Source organism: Thermobia domestica, chromosome 12, assembly GCF_964235325.1.
Source record: "Thermobia domestica chromosome 12, izTheDome1.hap1.1, whole genome shotgun sequence".
Classification (NCBI taxonomy): Eukaryota; Metazoa; Arthropoda; class Insecta; order Zygentoma; family Lepismatidae; genus Thermobia; species Thermobia domestica.
In genome coordinates, this window is record NC_137465.1 from 197,235,509 (window position 1) to 197,255,418 (window position 19,910).

At 35.6% G+C, this 19,910-nt stretch overlaps 2 protein-coding genes across 2 annotated transcripts in view; one reads left to right on the forward strand and one right to left on the reverse strand.

The window, feature by feature from the left end:
* The window catches only part of LOC145666922 (sodium-coupled monocarboxylate transporter 1-like), an 89,102-nt gene extending 69,593 nt beyond the window's left edge, over positions 1–19,509 (reverse strand). Inside the window, exon 1 of the mRNA XM_081734522.1 lies at positions 18,899–19,509. Within this exon, the coding sequence (XP_081590648.1) occupies positions 18,899–19,103 (205 nt within the window). The 5' untranslated portion in view covers positions 19,104–19,509. The remainder of the gene's footprint in view (positions 1–18,898) is intronic.
* On the forward strand, positions 962–3,840 carry LOC145665846 (uncharacterized protein F54H12.2-like). The gene is made up of 2 exons (XM_081732961.1): positions 962–2,923; positions 3,596–3,840. Exon 1 carries the CDS (start codon positions 1,611–1,613, stop codon positions 2,919–2,921), a length of 1,311 nt encoding a protein of 436 aa, XP_081589087.1. The 5' UTR covers positions 962–1,610; the 3' UTR covers positions 2,922–2,923; positions 3,596–3,840.
* Positions 19,510–19,910: the final 401 nt, after the last annotated feature.

A 19,910-nucleotide genomic window follows, 5' to 3' on the forward strand; every position in this document is an offset into this window, starting at 1 on the left:
ATCTTAAGATTGGTGATACAGTACGAATTAGTAAAACTAAACGTACATTTGATAAAGGATATATGCAAAATTGGACTTGGGAAATATTTAAAGTGAAGAAGATAATACCAAGAGATCCACCTGTTTATGAAATTGAAGATTTAAACAAGGAACCACTGGATGGATTATTTTACAGAGAGGAATTACAACCTGTGACGTTATCAAAGACATTTTACATAGATAAAATCATACGTACAAGAAGAAAAGGCAGCAGAAAAGAATATCTTGTTCATTGGAAAGGATATCCTTCTTCTTTCGATTCCTGGATACCTGCATCATCCGTAAAGAAGATCGAGAAGTACAATGGAACCTGATGGAGATTTTTACGTTACGCTTCCCAGTAATAGTTCTATGGAATATTTTCCTGACAACACCTTAACATCATACACTACGAAACTTCATCAAAGAATGGAATTCCATGAAAAGTGGGAAGTGGCTATTGTTGAAATTCATTATCCTCATTCAATATTAAATATTAATGACAAAAATAATAAAATTTTTTACAAACCTGCAAAAAGTGATGAATGGAAATTTATAACTATTCCTGTACGTTATTACACTGACATATCAGAATTGATAAAGATAATAAATACGTACAACAGATTCACAAATTTACATATTTCTTATACTCGTGAGAGTAATACCTGTTTTATACGACGTCTTCATAAAGACATAGATGTAGACGTTGCATTATCACCAAGTGTTAGTGCGATGCTGGGGTTTGATCCAAGCGTTGATTTAAAGGATATGCAACAAGGCCAAAGCATTCCAAATTTACGTTTAGGACTTCCATCTACAATGTATGTGTATTGTGATATAATTCAATCTGTATTTGTTGGAGATACAGTAGCACCATTATTACGTATCATAAACATGAATCCTGTGAATCATACATTTGGAAGTAGTGTTATAGAAATTTTTAATCCTCCACATTATGTGCCTATAGAGAAGATGCATTTTGAACACATCAAAATAGATATAAGAGATAGTACAGGCTCTCCACTGGCATTCACTTTCGGAACTGTATGCGTTAAACTACATTTTCGACCAGTGCGTCAACATCGACAAATATGAATAATCCATATTTACAATATTATCAAAAACAAGCTCTTTCTGGAACTGGAAACGTTTATGTTGGCTCCCCTTATCAAGTTGGACATGGTATTGGAAGTTTCCTTGGAGGATTATTTCGTTCTGTCATGCCACTAGTAAAACAAGGAGCTAAAACAGTAGGAAAGGAATTATTAAAATCTGGAGCAAACGTTATTACTGATGTCATCATCGACAATCAACCTATTAACGAATCCTTTCATCAACGAATGGGTGAAGCGAGATCCGTCTTGCAAGACAAAGCAAAAAATAAACTGAAATCTATGCTAGGATCTGGATATCAACGAAGGAAAAGAAGAATTACACATCATTCCATCTTTAACCCTTCACCATTACACATCATCAAGCGCAGGAAGAAGAAGGAGAAGGGCAAGAGGAAACGTACACAGAAAACAAAGAAAAATCAGTCTTATAAGAAGAGGAAGTTATCACACGATATCTTTGATTAAATCATCACCATTATGGCTTTCTTACATCATCAATCCTGCGAGTGTGTAAAAAGTGAACTAGATATTTTTTCTACAAAACCAACGCAAACCAGTATATTGGATAATCATGTCGTTACATACAAACCAATCAGTTCACTAGCTGATAATGCTCCTATAGAGTTTGTCATCCCAGGAACAAGTGATGAATACATAGATCTACCACATACTCTTCTTTACATCGAAGCTCAAATCGTTAAGCCTGATGGATCAGCATTTGGTGAAAGTGATAAAGCTGTGGCTCCTATTAATGACTTTTTAAATTCTATGTTCAGTGAAGTGGAAGTGTATTTAAATAACAAACTGATTTCATTTCCATCTCATAATCATCCATATCGATCATACATTGAAAAACTGTTAAATTATGATGATTCTGCTAAAAATACTCATCTTCAATGTGCATTCTGGTTTCAAGATACTGCTGGACATATGGATGCAACATCTAGTGGTAATAAAGGATTTCAACAACGTTATGAATTAACAAAAAAAAGTGCAAAATTCGACATGCTTGGACATCTTCATTGTGATATTTTTAATCAAGATAAATTTTTAATCCAAGGAGTAGAATTACGTCTCAAGTTAATTCCTGCAAAGCCAAACTTTTGTCTCATCGCTAGTGATGCGTCTGTTGAGGCTAAAGTGAACATTTTAGACGCTGCTTTACATATTAAAAAGATTAATGTTAGTCCTACAATAAAACTAGCACATAACAAGCTTCTACAATCAACAACAGCCAAATATCCTCTCACAAGAGTACAAATGAAGTCGTTCGTCATTCCAAAGGATCTTCAATCAAAAACAATAGATAATTTATTTATGGGAGTATTACCAACTCGAGTGATTGTGGCGTTTACACAAAATGATGCCTATACAGGAACAATAACTTCAAATCCATTTCATTTCAAACATTTTGACATCAATTTCTTCTCTCTATACATTGATGGAAAAACTGTACCTTCAAAACCATTACAACCAATTTTCGAAAACAACCTCTATGTTTCCTCATATCATACCTTATTCTGTGGATCAGGCATTCACTTTTCAAATCATGGCAACAATATTCCTCGCCTTGACTTTCCTCAAGGATACACTATCTTTGTTTTCGACATTACTCAAGATGGAGAAGCCAGCGCTGTGCAGCATTGGAATCTTATACGTCATGGGTGTGTTCGTCTGGAAGTTCATTTTACGAAGCCTCTACCAGCACCTATCTCCTGCATTGTGTATGGAGAATTCCAATCTCTCTTAGAAGTGGATCATCAGAGGAACATCATCATGGATTTTTAAAGGTACGTTATTTAAATATCATATCATATATGTACATGTCTGCATTTTTATACATGATGTCCTCTACACTAGATTTATTAAATGCTTTGCAAACAAATTCTTTATTTCACAATCATTTCGTTGGCGTATATGCAGCCAATGAATTACCAGCACATGTTCCACTACCTGCAGCTATCATCATAAATACAGATCCCTCGAACAAACTTGGCACACACTGGATTTCCGTATATATTCATACTGATGGCCGTGCCCACTACTTCGATACATTTGGATTTCCTCCATATGTAATGCATCATATTCAATTTCTACGTAGAAATTCCACTTCTTATACATTTAATAATAAACAAATTCAAAGTGTGAAATCATCCCTATGTGGACATTATTCATATCTTTTCCTATGCTTCAAAGCTAAAGGAAAGTCATTAAACGAATTTCATTACACTTTCTCATCAACTCCAGAAAAAAATGATCGTCGTTTGCTGTATTTACTTTTACAGGTAATCATGTCTTCATTCTTCTTCTTCTTCGTTTGTTTTGATTACTTTCTTTTCATATTATTGCAGGTAGCCATTTCTTCTTCTTCTTTATTATAATGTGTTTGTATGTATTATTATTTGTTCATGATTATAGATAAAATAAATTTTAAGTTTGTTTTTCAATTTTTTTCATTTCAGAGAGTAAAAGATCGTCATCGTGTGTATGGACATCATCTTCAATGTACAGATTGACTTGTATCTACGTTTCATCATCAACATCAACAGCAGTAGTATCATCAGTGAACAGTATATGGCAGTTGTAAAGTTATCATCACATGGACAGTGGAAACAAAATCTAACGTTCTTTTAAAATGTACTATACTTACCGTCGTTTTAATTGTGTAAATAGTTTCATCAGCAATAAACAATTTGTATTATTTTTTCTCTTTGAAAACAAATGTTTTATTTCTTATTTTCTCCGTTTCCTAATAAATAAATATGTTTTATGATCAGTTATGTAATTAAATACACATATCATAAAACATATTTTTAAGTCATTGAATTAAAGAATTTCATAGTGATTTAAAAAAAAAAGATTCTAAAACTGATTTTTTAATTCAATGATGAAATCATATAACTACATAATAATAATAATGAATTCAAATACTTAATCAGTTATTCTTTCGTAAATTAAATCAAGTATGTGAATTCAATATTATTATTATTATTATGATAGGACTTTTGTTTTTAAAATTTTAATATTAATTATTTGAGTTCCTTTTTAAAAATTAAAAAAGTCCTATCATACTTAAGACAAAGTTGTATAATAATAATAATTTCAAATACTAATTTTTATTTTAACATTCATTTCAAGAATTTGAATTCATTATGATTATTATTATTATTATTATACGTATCACTTATAATATACGAGGAAAAAATATGTTAGGATTTTTTTCTTATAAAAAATTTTAAAATCCTAACATATTGAGGTGTATGAAACGAACACAAAACACACACACAAATAAAACATTTCACTTTCCACTATATATATATTTTTATTACATTTGATATTACGTTGTTTCGTATACATGAAAAAACAAATCAATTTCTCCTTCTTTATGAAGAGTCGTTCACTTCATTGATACCCTCCGAAGGTTGAGTTTCAGTTTCCCCCCACCATGGCTGTGTCGATACACTGTCAAATAAATCAGCCATTATTGAATCTATAAGTTTTTGTTTGCAAAATACTTTCATTTCCAATTTTAATCGTTCACCATCAATGTTCACATCACTGTTCTTATCAAGAGAGACACTTGGAAAACTGATGTTCATACCATTAATAATACTCTGTTCATCTACACAGGTATGGATTCCGGCAAGTCCTCTGCATGTAAGACACTGTAATTGTACATGATTACGAATAGTATCTGTACACAAGTCAAAATATTCACGTAGCACAACACTACAAACTTTACTGTTTTTCACAGCATGTTCAATACACGGTAATATTTCCAAGAAATAAAGCCAATCACTTGAAGATAAGTACACAGTGTTTCGAGGAGCATGAAGTGTTCCTTTCTTCTCTAACATCACTAATTTTTCACCCATTAGTTTTCGTACCACCAGTTCGTTTTTTCGACCAAGAGATTTTATAAATGTAATTTCCACTTGAGAATTTAAATAGTCCGTAACAAATGGGGTTAAATGTACAAGTTTCTCCCACTCTGCCAAATTTAACTCCACTCCAAACACAAGTCCTTTGCCAACACGAATCACTGGTTCAAATGTATCACTATCCAGTCCAATGCAAATTAATTTGGTTTTCATTGAATTAAGTCCATATTCAACATTTAACAAGTACTCTTTCTTGGTATCCATAGTTGATGCACAAGCACTCAAAGACATGTTACTCCAGTCGCTGGTCAGTACAGAATAACGACACTATGCATACAGATGACTGCGCATGCATGAAGAGGAGGGGCGAAGAGGAAAATTCATGTTTCATCTTGTTTGTACATGTCACCATACACTTACGATGAGTAAACCAGTTCAGTAAATTCAAGATCGTGCATGTTACGTCCAGATACATTAATCTTCATTCCTTTATATATTAAACAGACATTCCCACTTTGTAAATACGTTAATAATGCACCATTATCTGCTTCCAATTTTTCAGTACAACGTCCAGGTAAAATCACTTTTTCACCTCCTTCAAATGTCACACAGGCCTTCCTACCATATACCGTTGTAATTATCTCACAGTTTACAATACGAAATGGTACTCCAATCTCCAAATCTCGCATTTTTGTAAAGGGTACCATTGATGGCTTATTAAGTTTATCTAATAAACTCATTGACGATGACATCTTTAAAATTTTTGACGTTTCTTCCTTTGCAACAGCTGCTAACAGAATGATCTACACAAGCACATACGTTCCGCTTACGCTCTTCGCAGGAGGGGTGAGGGGTTTGGGGATTCAAATTATTAGCCAATAAACGACAAGAACACGAAAAAGGCATGTTTTATCTTGTTTTTTACATCTGGTAGGCGTCCAAGACTATGAGCATAGCAACACACTGGTTTACAACGATTTAAGCCCCGTGGGAACGTTCCCACGGCCAAAATTTTCCCACGCTTATGAACGGGGGGATATCTACTTCACCATATCCCTTAGCCTCGAAGCAGAATCGAGGGACGTTAAACTCAGGGGTGTAGCCAAGGGGGGCCATCGGGTCCAGGCCCCCCCAAATGGTTTCCTGCCCCCCCCCAAATGACCAGCTTTAAAACATCATAGTAAAATTACCTCGCTTCCTTCATTTAAAAGTAACAAAGTTATTGACAATTAATAATTTACGGTACAATAGTATGGAGAAATATTGTTTTTCCATACCGATCGAAAAATAGGATACATTTTTGTGACAGCAGATTACACAATTTACTGCGATTTATATTTGACAGTTTAAAGACAAATATTTTAACAAATTATTATAAATACAGCCATAAAACAAAGGTACTAAACTGATTTGTAAGTACATTATATTTTTATATGCTTTGACAAGTATTTTAAAAGACATAGAGGATGGAAAATTTGGTGAGAAACAATGTTTTTATTCAGTTTGGATTTCATTCGCTCTCTCTTTTATTTCTACTCAGTATAATAAAATAATTGTTTTTTTTAGTCACGAATAATAAATAAATATTTTTGTCAGGAAACTATAAAGAAATTAAGTGAAATTTCAAAGAAAATCAATCTTGTGTACATAGGTTCTGTATACAAGGTCTTAAATTTAAATATAAAGGTAACCAAGAAAAGTTTTGTTGCTTTTTCACCCACCACCTTCGAACATCGATATGTCACCTAACCTGGAAGATCAAAAATAGTCCCCATCAACATCGACGACCTTCTGAAAACGTTCTGGAAGGCCATGGAATCCATCGCGGTAGAAGTTGGTGGGCCGTGAAACGAAGAAGGTATCAGGTGCATTTTGGACTTTTACTAGGGATTTGAATTGGCGGCCTCTAAGGTGATTGTCCAAAGAATGGAACAGGTAATAATCGGACGGTGCAGTACCCGGGGAATATAGTGGTTGCAATATTGTTTCCCATCCAAGGCGGAAAATGGTGTCTTGAGTCATCCTAGCCACGTGGGACTTAGCGTTGTCCCGTAAACGAGGACCCATTTGCAATTCAGAAGAGATGGCTCCAGAGTTTTGAGTTTTTGTTGTGCACAGCTCAACTGCTGACACTACACAGTTGCATTGATACTCTGACCAGCTGGTAGCAGTTCCCGATGCACGATGCACCAAACACACAGAAGGACCTTCTTCTGGTACAGTGCTGGTTTCGGCTGTTTTGAAATCGGTTCATGGGATGCTAACCAATGATGACGGCGCCGTGGAGCTTCGTATAGGACCCACTTTTTATCACATGTCAACGCCCTGTCCAGAAATGGCTCCGAAACAGTAAATAAACCCATGCGACTGCCGCGTTGCCTTCTGGCCCGGAGTCAAAACATGTGAGACCCAACTTATAGTGCTTCCCAACTTCATGGATGTGCTGCCGAATGGTTTCTCCACACACTGAATTGTAGTCCCAGTTAATCTTTGTACGTACATGTGTTGGTCTTCTGGCATGTGGTGTTTTCGGGTGTTTCGTCATCGTCCTTAAACTTGTTAAACCATCGCTGCACTGTCCGCGTCGTCACGACACCCTCAACAAAGGCCTGGCATATTTTTTGTCCCGCTACAGCGGCGTTTGACGTCCATTTGAACTCGTTCAATATACATGCTCTTATGACGCTCTGTGGATGTCCCATGTTCCCTCTGTCTTTACGCAAGTTCACTGTGTATCTGAATTGCCACAACCGGGTAGTATGTTGGATATACCCACACCAACAACTGACGTTCGCCTTATCTCCACTCGCATTCAACTCATGGTGTGAGGTCCAATTGAACACAGACCTCCACGAAAAGGGACAGAACTTTCTGGTTATCTTTATAGTTATGCACAAAAGTATAGCGTTTGGTCCCGGGCAGTAGATCTTGATTAAGCATAATAAAAACTAAATTGAATATAATTTATGGATAATAATAATAATAATAATAATAATAATAATAATAATAATAATAATAATAATAATAATAATAATAATAATAATAATAATAATTAATAAGCTAAAATAGTGTTTTTAGTTTTCCAGAAGGAAACCAAAAATTTTCCTTTCTTTTAGGCCTGAAAAACACTAGCAGCAACACATTTTTTTGCTTTGTACATTGTAGCCGCCCCCCCCTCAAAAACGACGGGCCCCTCCTACACGAACCTGCTCGCTACACCCCTGCTTAAAGTGTATATTTCATTTTATTTCACCAAGCCCAAGGATATCGATACAAGAACAAGATAAAGATTGGATATGCAAGACGAATTGCATAGTAATCTTGCTCTTGGCCTTGTTTTGGTGATCACCAAGTAGCGATGAGCGTATGTTCTAGCTTTCCGTATAGTATGAAAGACCATAATCAAAATCACACTTGGTCTTCACGATGAGGTGAGCATTCTTGGCTCTTGTATAGCATGAAAGATCACCAAGACTACGAAATGCAGGACCAAGACTTGACTGCAAGACAAAGAATAAGACGCAGTATTGATGACCAAGACCCAGGGAGCGAATTGTTTGAATTTCATTTGTTGGGCTGAAAGTGATGAAATAAAATTAGTACTTTATAATTAAATATCAACCTGTATTTTTAAATTCATATTATGTATCTTCTTACGTGCAACTACCTAGGTATATATACTGTAAAATACGTTTTAATTACCGAGAAAGAAAAATCAAAGTGGTACGGGTCCCGAAATCATAAGAACCTATTTTGGAATGAAAGTTGAAGGGTTGGAAAAAATCACAGGTGTTCTCCTGTTTCCTCAACCCTTATCATTGTAGTTAAACGATTTCCTTTTGTCTCCGCCAAGAGACTCTTGCTACTGCCTTCCGAGAAGACGCCCTGCCGTCCAAGCAGGTGAGAACACTGACCTTGAAGAAAAATTTCGTCACATAGAACTAAATAAAAAAAATAAAATAAAAATAAATAAATAAATAAAAAAATAAAAAAAAATAAAAAAATAAATTTCTCCCACGTCGGACATTGGTATCAGTTATAAAAAGAAATAACCAAACCTCAAAAGTGCCAAATATTCATTAAGATGCATATACAAATCCCCGCTTGATCTAGCTAGTGGTTAACGTGTAACACTTCGGTACACGTGGTCCGGGTTTAATTCCCAATGGGAGTGCATTTTGGTGTTCACCCAGTGTTGTGACCATAGTGCTCTCAAACGGATCGGGTTGACCCGACCCGACCCGTGACCCGACCCGACCCGACTCGGATCGGGTCAGCTCGGGTCGGGTTACGGGTCGGGTCGGGTCAGGTCAACTCGGGTCGGGTTGTCGGGTCGGGTCAGTCGGGTCAACTCGGGTCGGGTTATCGGGTCGGGTCGGGTTGTCGGGTCAGCTCGGGTCGGGTTGTCGGGTCGGGTTATTCGGGTCGGGTTGTCGGATCGGGTCAATCGGGTCAGTTCGGGTCGGGTTGTCGGGTCGGGTTATTCGGGTCGGGTTGTCGGGTCGGGTCAATCGGGTCAGCTCGGGTCGGGTTATCGGGTCGGGTCAGTCGGGCCAGCTCGGGTCGGGTTGTCGGGTCAGGTCAATCAGGTCGGATCACGGTTCGGGTCAGTCGGGTCGGGTCGGGTCATCGGGTCGTGTCAGTCAATTCGGGTCACGGGTCGGGTCCAGTGACGACGCCAGCTTTAAGTTCTTAGGGGGGCAAAGGAGGGGCAGATACATTTTCGGGGGGGCGGCTATTTGCCATACCAAAAATGACATATTTATTACGTTTGACTTATTTTACATTACATTGTGTAATTTCGTTGCTGTTTTTTATATTAGACCTATATGATTATAAATTAAAATAAGTAACGTCTGCACATGAAATATTTTTCAATGAAACTTTTGAAGCCTAAACATAAATTGAATTACTTTCGCGTATGCTACAAGTAACACATTCGTCTAGTACTATATGCTACGTCTCTCTCTCTCTCTCTCTCTCTCTATATATATATATATATATATATATATATATAGAGAGAGAGAGAGAGAGAGAGAGAGAGAGAGAATTTACGAGGAGCTGCTGAAAGTGTCCTAGTCCAATCCAGAAGGAATGTAGGTACTAGGTAGAAAAATAAAACCGTAGTTTAGAAAAATATAGACCCTATCTCTGTATGTACAAATACAAATTTTCATATTAATAATGAAATTCTTATTGTTTCTCAGGCCTCTGAAGTGAGTATTATTTGTGCCCAAACAGATAATTTCACGAACATCCAGATCCTATAACATTTTTGTTCCACCAAGGAAAGTCACCGAAGTATATTAATGAGGAAATCAGTGAAACACCACGGGACTCTCCTCCGTTATATACGGTGGTGAAGAAGTAAATGGCTTAGCATAAACGTTGCGATTTCTCAACAAATTATGCTTTACATCCAGGATAATTAAAAGCAATGACTCTTCCCGAAATCACGGATGCAATTTGTGACATTATTCTTGAAAACTGCAGTATTTCAGCCAGTGATGGATATAGCCCGGGGCCGGAGAGCCTAGGCCTCCCCAGTTTCTGAGTGACAAAAATAATTTAAGCTATTATTTATATAGTTTTTAAAGTGTATAGTAAACTCACGATATACATATTATAGTCTGAGGTCTCGCTGCATCCCGCTTTCTCAGTTTTTACCTTCTCAGCAAAACTTGTGTCAGAGATTCTGGGCATTTCTTTGGAACTCGTCGGTGGCATAATTCAGAATGGCTTGGGTATGCTCAAGTTCTCTACATAATGGGTTCCCAAAAAAGAGTGACGGCATTAAGAGAAGTCTTCTTCCAATTTGAACGTAATGCTGATCAATTTCGCTGACGAATAGTAACCATAGATGAAATATGGTTGTACTACTATGATCCGTAATCGAAACAACAGTCAATGGAGTAGTAGCACTCATTTCTCCATCGCCCCAAGAAGTTCAAGACACAGAAATAGGTTGAGAAACTGTTTGCAACATTCTTCTGGAATAAGTATGGAATCGTACTCATAGACTACCTCCGCAACGGTCAGATATTGGATCCAGAATCTCTACATTACTTACAAAACTGAAAGAAAAATTCAAAGTTCAACGCCGCGGAAAATGAAAAGAAAGGAATTCTGTTCCTTCAGGAAAATACACCTATCCATCAAGCCCCTGCGAACACAACTGACATTGCATAATCTAGGATTTCAATGTCTAGATCATCATTCTTATTCCGCAGATTTAGCTCCTTCTAACTATTACGTGTACTTATTTCCCAAACTTAAATAACACTTGAAAGGACGCCATTTTAGATCTGATAGGGATAGTGCTACGAACAGTGGTGCGAGGAAATCTTCAGATTTTTTTAACTTTTCTGCAAAAACTGGAGCACTGTACAAGGTATTATATTGACTCTCGGGGGAAGTGTAGAAGAAGTAAAACTTCATCATTCCACGTGCAGTCCTTCTGGGTTGGGCTACGAATTTTTCAGCAGTTCCTAGTCAATATGGTAGACATCACGTCAGTACTTTGAAACAAAATAAGTAAGGGAGCACTAGTATAAACCAATTACTAAAAAGATCAGCACTCTGACAATACGTTTTATTGGGAATCAATTTAATTCCATAAATTTATTATTATCATTTGCAGGAAGGGAAAACACAACTCTTTTTATCCCCTTCAAAAAATTAAGCCCTGGTAGTTGCAAACTAAGCTGTTATAACCACATCCTTTGAATATTGAAAGTCGAGAATAATGTTTCGGAAAAAAGAAGTATAGAACCTTTAAATAAAACAAAATATGAAACTGAAAACTTCAAACCTGGATAAATACAAACAAGTTACGTAACTGGTTTCACTTTTCTGTTGTTTCCAATCGAAGTTGATCCAATGAGAAGAATACAAATCGACCAAATCTACTGTTCTTCGCTAGACACAATAATTAAAAATCATAACAGAGAAGTATAACTAAAATTTACCTCAAAAGGCGCTAAATTAGAAAACAGAAATATGCGTGCATACGCAGATGCTCAAAGAAGAAAGCTTGAGGACTAATCTTCCACATAGTAAATGCATGGAAAGTAGACTACAATTTGACAATGAGATTGGTTATGATACTGATATAAAATACTATATATAGAATGTTTAAAGATTGTAGGGGTCTGGGGGGGCAGTCTAGATGGCAGTCAGGGGGGCAGAAGTAGCTACTAGGGGGGCGCTCGCCCCCCTTGCCCCCCCTCTGGCGTCGTCACTGGTCGGGTCGGGTCGGTCTTCAACCCGACCCGATCCGACCCGTTGAGAGCACTAGCTGCAGACTACCGGTATTTCGTAACTTGAAATGTTAAAAAATCATTCAATCATTTCGACAAAGCAAACGTGCATACAAATTACCTACATTTGTGTTTTAAAAGTAAAAGATTTGTTTGTTCGTTCGTTATTTAGTGATCTTCCTTCTTAGTGAAAGGTTGGATACAGTTTGCGAAAAAGAAAGCGTATTTTTAAAAACCTGAGCGCAACATTCCATTGCAATTGTTTTCTATTTTTAAATTAGAATGAAAATAAATAAGCATAATGATTTACTACGGGGGAAACCAGTGATCGAGCTTTCTTCTCTGTGAGGAGGAGATCAGTAATCACAGAAAGAATACCACGCTATTTTATATTTACAAATAATTTCTGAGTGTGCCACGAGAATTCAAGTTACACCCGTAGTGTGCCGCAAGTTGAAAATGGTTGGGAAACGCTGATTTACAATTTCATCAAGACACAATACACTCAGTTTTATCATAAAAAAATAATTGTTACGTGGTTCATATTGGGTAATTGTATTTGCATGCATGTGTTCAAACCTACAACATGGCGGGTGGAGGGGTAGATTTAAAACGTTAAGAAAGATTTTACCCCATTTTATCCTCATATTATTGATGGATTGTAAACCCCAATAATATGGTTATTTCTGTAGGTTAAAGAAGACACATACCAAGTTTTATTAATTGACAAGCATTAATGAATTCCTATATTCCCCCCTCCCCCAACTGGTTGAAACAAGTCTTCTTCATCATGATTACGCACTTTTCAATGTATTTGTTTTATATTACAGGATGCAAAATACAGGATGCTTATTTCCAAAGAACATTGCCTATGATATGGTCAACCATAATCAGGACATTTCTCAGGAGGAGTAATTTCCAGTAGTTTCGTTGAAGATGTCTCCCTACAGACCAAGAAACCACAAACGAAACCAAACTTTTCGCGGAACTCTGCAGATAAAGCTTCTGCAGGACTGAGTTTGTTCCTTGTCGACGAAGATTACAATTATCTAAATAAGGGATCCAAAAGCCACGTGTATGAATATTTCACGAAAGCAATAATGTAAATTAAACGATTTCTGAAATTATCATTGGTGCGTATAATTCAATAGAATGTGATGTTGTTTGTAAGAAAGACGACCAAATAAAAGGTTTAAATTGAGTATAGTACGAGGTGGGGGAGGAGAACGGTGACTCAGTAATAGAACGCTTGCCTTTTGTGCGTAGGGCCCTTGGTTCGATCCCGGCCAAGTAAATTTGTGATGGACAACTTCATGTCTGTCTTCTTGGTTTTCTTGGAATATCCCCGTTTCCTCCCACATTTCCATTCCTCAATTTTTCCATCATCATTCACTTGCCTTAATCATCCGTCTCCCTTAGCATAAAGAGCAAAAACGTGGAACGTTAAAGATTTCATTTCACCAATTACCTTACAGTGAGAGGACAGATGAACAGAACAGATACACAAATTCTAATCTAGTGGAATGGTTGAAGCTTCGCTATGCTCGCTTCAAAAATTTGTTTTATCAACAATTTTAAGATGAAGACACAGCGAGTCTCAAATCGACTCTCACCCTTTAAAGAATTAATTAACAATAAATTTACGTAGGTAGATTTTTACTTGCGACTGGACTGTGATAAAGTGTAGGAATAGAAATGCCTCAAGAATGACTTTCTCAGTGTGTAAAGCCCTCCTCCCTAGTTAGTGGCTACAGACGTGCACGAAAAACAAGGGTTCGATTCCTGGTGGAAGAGCATCGATCGCACTTTAGAATTTAGCCTTGCTGTAAATATGAATGTCAGTCAGTCTCACAATAAAATTCACATTTTGCTGCTAGGTATCAAATACTAAATTTATGCTTTAGAGATAAGAACTAGTATTTTTTTGTGCATAAAAATTTCTCTCCCTTGAAATACGAAATGTTAGAAAGAAAAACAAGAACTTGCATAGGTAAGCTTTGGGAGATATTATTCTGATGTTTCATGCGCACAGTAAAAAATAATGATGTTAACACAGGCCTGTGGTTCCAGCGTTACTATACCACTTTTGGTTGTTATTTTAACATCAAGAACCTGGTGTAGGGATGCGCACGAGACGAGTCAAGACAGGATTTTCCTGACAAAATCCGAGTCGAGACACGGCTCTTCCAATAGAGAAATATACATTTTTCGAGTTGAGATATCACTTTTACAGCACATTTTTGAGACGAGACAGCTACAAATCTTGTCTCGTGCGCATCCGTAACCTGGTGTTACGGTTCATACAGGTCTGGTGTTACCGATTTGACACATTGACAGTATTGGAACGGTGTTATAGAACTAGGTGAATGAACGAAAGCGAACGTAAGACCAGCGCGACGGTGATATATTACAACGTGGACCCTTGTAACTTTTAAACTAATAAATGCAAGGCTGAAATTTCGTACCGTGCATATACCAATACAGGGGAATCGTTTGACATAATCTTTAATACCTCCAGATTAAGACAGTCAACCTAACACAAAGTTGTAGTTTTCAAATGGTTATTACATAGACCTATTTCAAATCTACATGTAAAATGAAAACTTACAATTTCACATTTATTATGAAGTGTTGCTAATTAACCTGTAAGTACTCGCGCCTTTTTTGTGACAACAGTGCTCGCGCGGGAGTCCAATAGACCCCAAATTGATATTATTTTTTTTACAATAAAAATATTTTTTTAAAAATAATTAAGACAATGTAGCATAACTCAAGACATGTTTTTAGAAGTATTTGCTGCAATTAGATTGTTTGCATTTGTTTTGAGACATTTTCTTATATTTTTCCATCAAGGCATGTGGCTAGCAACAAAAAATTTACCTGTTTGAGGGTCTATGTACATCTCGCGTGAGTGTTTAAGGGTTAAGGACACTACAGTATCACAAACATTGAAAAACAACCGAATTTCGTAGGTTCTGCAACATAATTTAAGCAAGTGACGTGGACAGGGTAGCTCATATCCAAAGCATATTAGTGTCCAATACCACGGCCATCATCAGGCGCGGATCCAAGGGGGAGGGGGACTGACGCTCAGGTTTACACTGGATAAAATGGGTTTCAATCCTGCTTTACGCTGAATAAAGCTGCTTACTATGGTTTAGCGCCTCCCTTGATCATATCCTGGATCCGCCACTGGTTGTCATATTACGAACAAGAAGAAACAAAGTTACAAGAAATTGAAAATTTGACTTTTTTCAAAGTATTTTATTTTGAAAAAGTATTTAGGTAAGTAGCACATCGAATTTCGAAGATGATTTTCAACAGACATCATAAAAATCACAATATCGTTTACAGTATTTTGATACAATAGCTTGATACTGTGTGGTGAATTCTGCTACAAAGTCTACAGCATTAATTTTCGTATGTTTCGTGTTTTAATGAGAGCATTCAGTGGCGAAGCGTACTATGAGGCTCTGAGGCCGGGCCTACCCTGTTTTCTATTGTATATTTTCTTTATCTTTAATTTCTTATAAAATAAAGTCAATACTTTAATATTTCGGTTTTTTCGGTGAAAAAAATAGTAGGTTGGAAACACTTGGAGGCATCTTTCAATGCTAATATGGTATTAAACGATTTCCTTAACACAGAGTAAGAAGTTTCTGTGTACAATTATGTATATTACTGATAACTTGTTTAATTTAGGTATATACTCTCACGAGTTGTTAAGAGTAGCTGTTTTTTTTTTTCCTGGTCCATAATAGCTTGTAAAGTATGTCTGATACATTAAACATATGCATAAATTTACCAAGCGCTACCGTACGGGATAAAATAATAATATTTGTGTGTATATATTTTAGTTGAGTTTTCCATTGCATAAAATCAGTGGGGTATTTACAATTTTGTTTCGGGGGATTTATTGTTTAGGGAGGGGCTTTGCTAATTTTATTCCTGGAAATGTGAAAATTCTGCAATATATATATATATATATATATATATATATATATATATATATATATATATATATATATATATATATATATAAACAATAATAAAACGTTGCGATAAAATTTCGGTGAGTGCTTAAACCTGGAAGCTACCCCCTTAAATATGCCACTGCATAGAATACAATATTAACTACCTTGCGTTGATTCAAATTAAGTTCTTTCTGAGCATTAACATTTCTATTGAAGTCATTATCACTTGATGCATTAGTTAAATGTAGTATTGTACTTACTTTAAAGTGGGAGATGCAAGTAACAAACGCTTATCTGAGAAATTTGACAGCTAACAGTAGTATTGTACTTTCTTTTTCTTTCCCTCCAATTTCAAATATGAAGCAAATGAGGAGAAAATTCCCCTCATCCCTCCTGCAAATCCCAGACTGGAAAAAATATTTGTAATGGAGCTAAATGGGAATATTAGTTTATAAGGCCTACCCTTCTTGTAGAATTACGCTTCGCCACTGAGCACATTAATCTGAATTTGAATTTTCGTTACTTAAAACTTTCGATTTCTTTGATGAATCAGTTCTTTTAATACGTCCGTAGTTTACTACAGAAATCAACCTAGAATATTGATTGATTACTACGATCTGAACCAAATTATATCCTGGGTTCAATTTCCTATGTGCAGTTTCCAATAACAAATAACAATTTCCAATCTATTTCTAGCCTTAACCTTGATACAAAAATACTTTTCTGCACAGTAATTGACTTTGTTGTGTACTTCCTATAAATACATCCCCAACAAGTTGCTACCTAATGTATCGAACCATTGACGGCCCACTATTGGCCCGCAATTATAAATTTAACTCAACGTCGTCGGCCCAAAGTCAGCATGCTTATGGGGGATCGTTAACTAAACAATTTTGTTTTAATTCATATCAAATAAAATTGAAGTTTACCAAGCTATTACTACTTCTCCAAATAAAGTATTCTTATAATAAAAAACTTGAACTCTATTCGTAAATGATATGTTGAATAATAATAATAATAATAATAATAATAATAATAATAATAATAATAATAATAATAATAATAATAATAATAATAATAATAATAATAATAATAAAAACAGTTCGTCTTTTTTACTCGTAGGTTTAGTGGAAAGCGTTGCGGAACATAAGCATCGGCAAATTACATGCATATGGCAATCTGTTGGAGTTTACTCCAATTAAGCTCCGTAAATAATACAACTGAAGGTAATTAAAGTTTGGAGAACCTTAAGATTTTAAAATTAATATCTTTGATTTGAACTGGAACACGTAAATACTTTTACTATAATCCTAATACTAATAATTCTTTATAATTTAAATTTTAAAAAAATGAAAATTATTTTCTTTCCATTGCGTTGTCGGCCAGAAAGACGCCCGGTTAAAGTCAACAAATGCTACATACAGTATTTTTTAATCTTTTTCAGTTTTTAGCACAGCACACACATAAAAAATTTAGTTTTTACTTTTATATTTATTTATCTTTGCACGGCTAATAATTAAGTTACGTAGTATTTTGTATTTTTGACCATAAAAAAATGTTATGATGTACAGAAGAAATTCAATTCAATTCAATAACGTAAAACTCAAAGATTTCATTTCATTTTAGTTCTATTTCATCAATTATTCCATCATAATTCAGTTTCCTTAATTATCGTTTCCTTTAGCCTAAAGAGCATATTCTTGGAACGTTAAAGTGAAATATTTCATTTCAATTTTCAGAAAATGAAAAAATCTGGAATGGAAATCTTTTAGTTTCGGTGTCGTAACGTTTTTCGCGGTACACGACATACATTTGAAAATGGCCAACCAAATATAACGTGGTGTGTGTGTATGTGTGTGTGTGTGTGTGTGGCGAAGGATAGAGGCAACATCTTTTGATCGAAGTATTCAGAGTGAGATGCCTTTCTAAACGACTTAATTTTTCTTTTCCTCTTCTTTCGAATTGAATTGCGATGCATGTATTAATTTCGAATATGACTTCAGTCAGTGCCATGGATTGAATGTCATGGACGGGAATAGGGAAGAGTTTAAGCACCTAAATTCATATCACTTCAGGAGAGTTTTTTTTTTTTTTGGTCATATCTCAATACAATGAATTTACAATTTAGTGTAATATCATATAGAAGGGAAGTAAAATATGGTAACCTTTTTCGTTTGGGTACAACACTGACCTCTATGAAAGAATTACAAGTGTACATCAACTGCCAACAACAGGGAACATTAATAGAATAGAATTTTAAATTTTACTAATACTGTATTCTTAATTTCAGTTAAGAACGACATTTTGTGTATTTTGGTTCTAACGCCATATTCTGCTGATCTTAACTGAGCTGCTGTTTTACCTAATCCCTACATTACTTGTCGATAATGTACCTCCTATCAGCCACGAGTGACAAAAAGTCGCATCTGTAAGAAGCGACTATTGATTTTCAAATTGATTATCACACCATAAATTAATTTAAGAAAGTTTTAGTTTTTAAATTCAAATGTTTTGATAATAATTCTTTCTTGAACCCATCCTGTGTCCTTGCATTTTCCGCTATGAAGATAAGATATTTTTATTCAAAAATTGACATTAATTCAAATGGTAAATTTAATAAATCCATTGTACTCTACAGTACCGGTACTCACCTAGGATTAAGATAGCTGAAATATAGCTGGCAAGCAGTGACATAGCTGTTGGAAAAACTGGCATATTTCTTCCACCAACTAAATAGTCCGCATTCGATTTTTGTTTCTTTAAACAGCCATAATATACACCAATGAATAACGAAGATGCTAGCAGTCCAATAAACACTATGTAATCTACAAGAGTCAAACCTTTTTCAACATCCATGGTTACTAAAAACTATTTCGGAAGTCACACAGCAGCAAGAAAATTTTTCTTGTAAAAATTAAAACTATAGGGTTCGTGTTTGAGATTTTTTCTGTGTAGTGAAGTAATTTTTCTAACATATGTAGGATATTTACGTATTTTATGTTGTGTTTGGGTAAACTTATTAACGTAGAAGATGGCACTAATTCGTTATTACATCTTAAAATTAGGAGTTAATCACTTGCGAATTAATGTGACATATGCTGCCGCAAACTTTGTATAACGTTCAGCAATTCACTTCACTTCAATTTGAAGTCTGGAAACAGAAAACTCATTATCTTTCAAGATCACACCAGGCAAATTATAGTCAGTAACCCATCAGTGTCATAACAATGGCTCTAAGTAGATATACACTACACAAGATCACAATAAGGAATTCCTGAGTTGCAACTGACATTGGAAAAATTGCGAACCGCTGTCCGTGTTACTTTCACTGTCCCTTCCTCCCTGCGTCCCGCTATCATTCTCTGTGTTCACGTCACATAATTCGTTTCTTACTCAATACTTCTCTCTTCTTAAGAGTTGTTGCATCTTATTTTTTGAGGTCATTCAACGTTTGATCGCCTGCAGTCAACAACAAACTACTTCCAGTTTGACGTTCTACTTTGACAAAATAACAATTCATAGAAAATGCCTGATGAAGTGTTAAGATTGTTGTTGCATATCTTCCTTTTTAAAACTTTTGTTTAATTGTCAACAACGTTACTCTACTTCTGGTTGCTTCCGAAAGAATCTCTTCATATACAATATCATATGTCCAGCCAGTAG

Coding starts and splice junctions, on each gene's coding strand:
- LOC145665846 (XM_081732961.1), top strand. CDS start 1,611: ATGGCTTTCTTACATCATCAATCCTGCGAGTGTGTAAAAAGTGAACTA.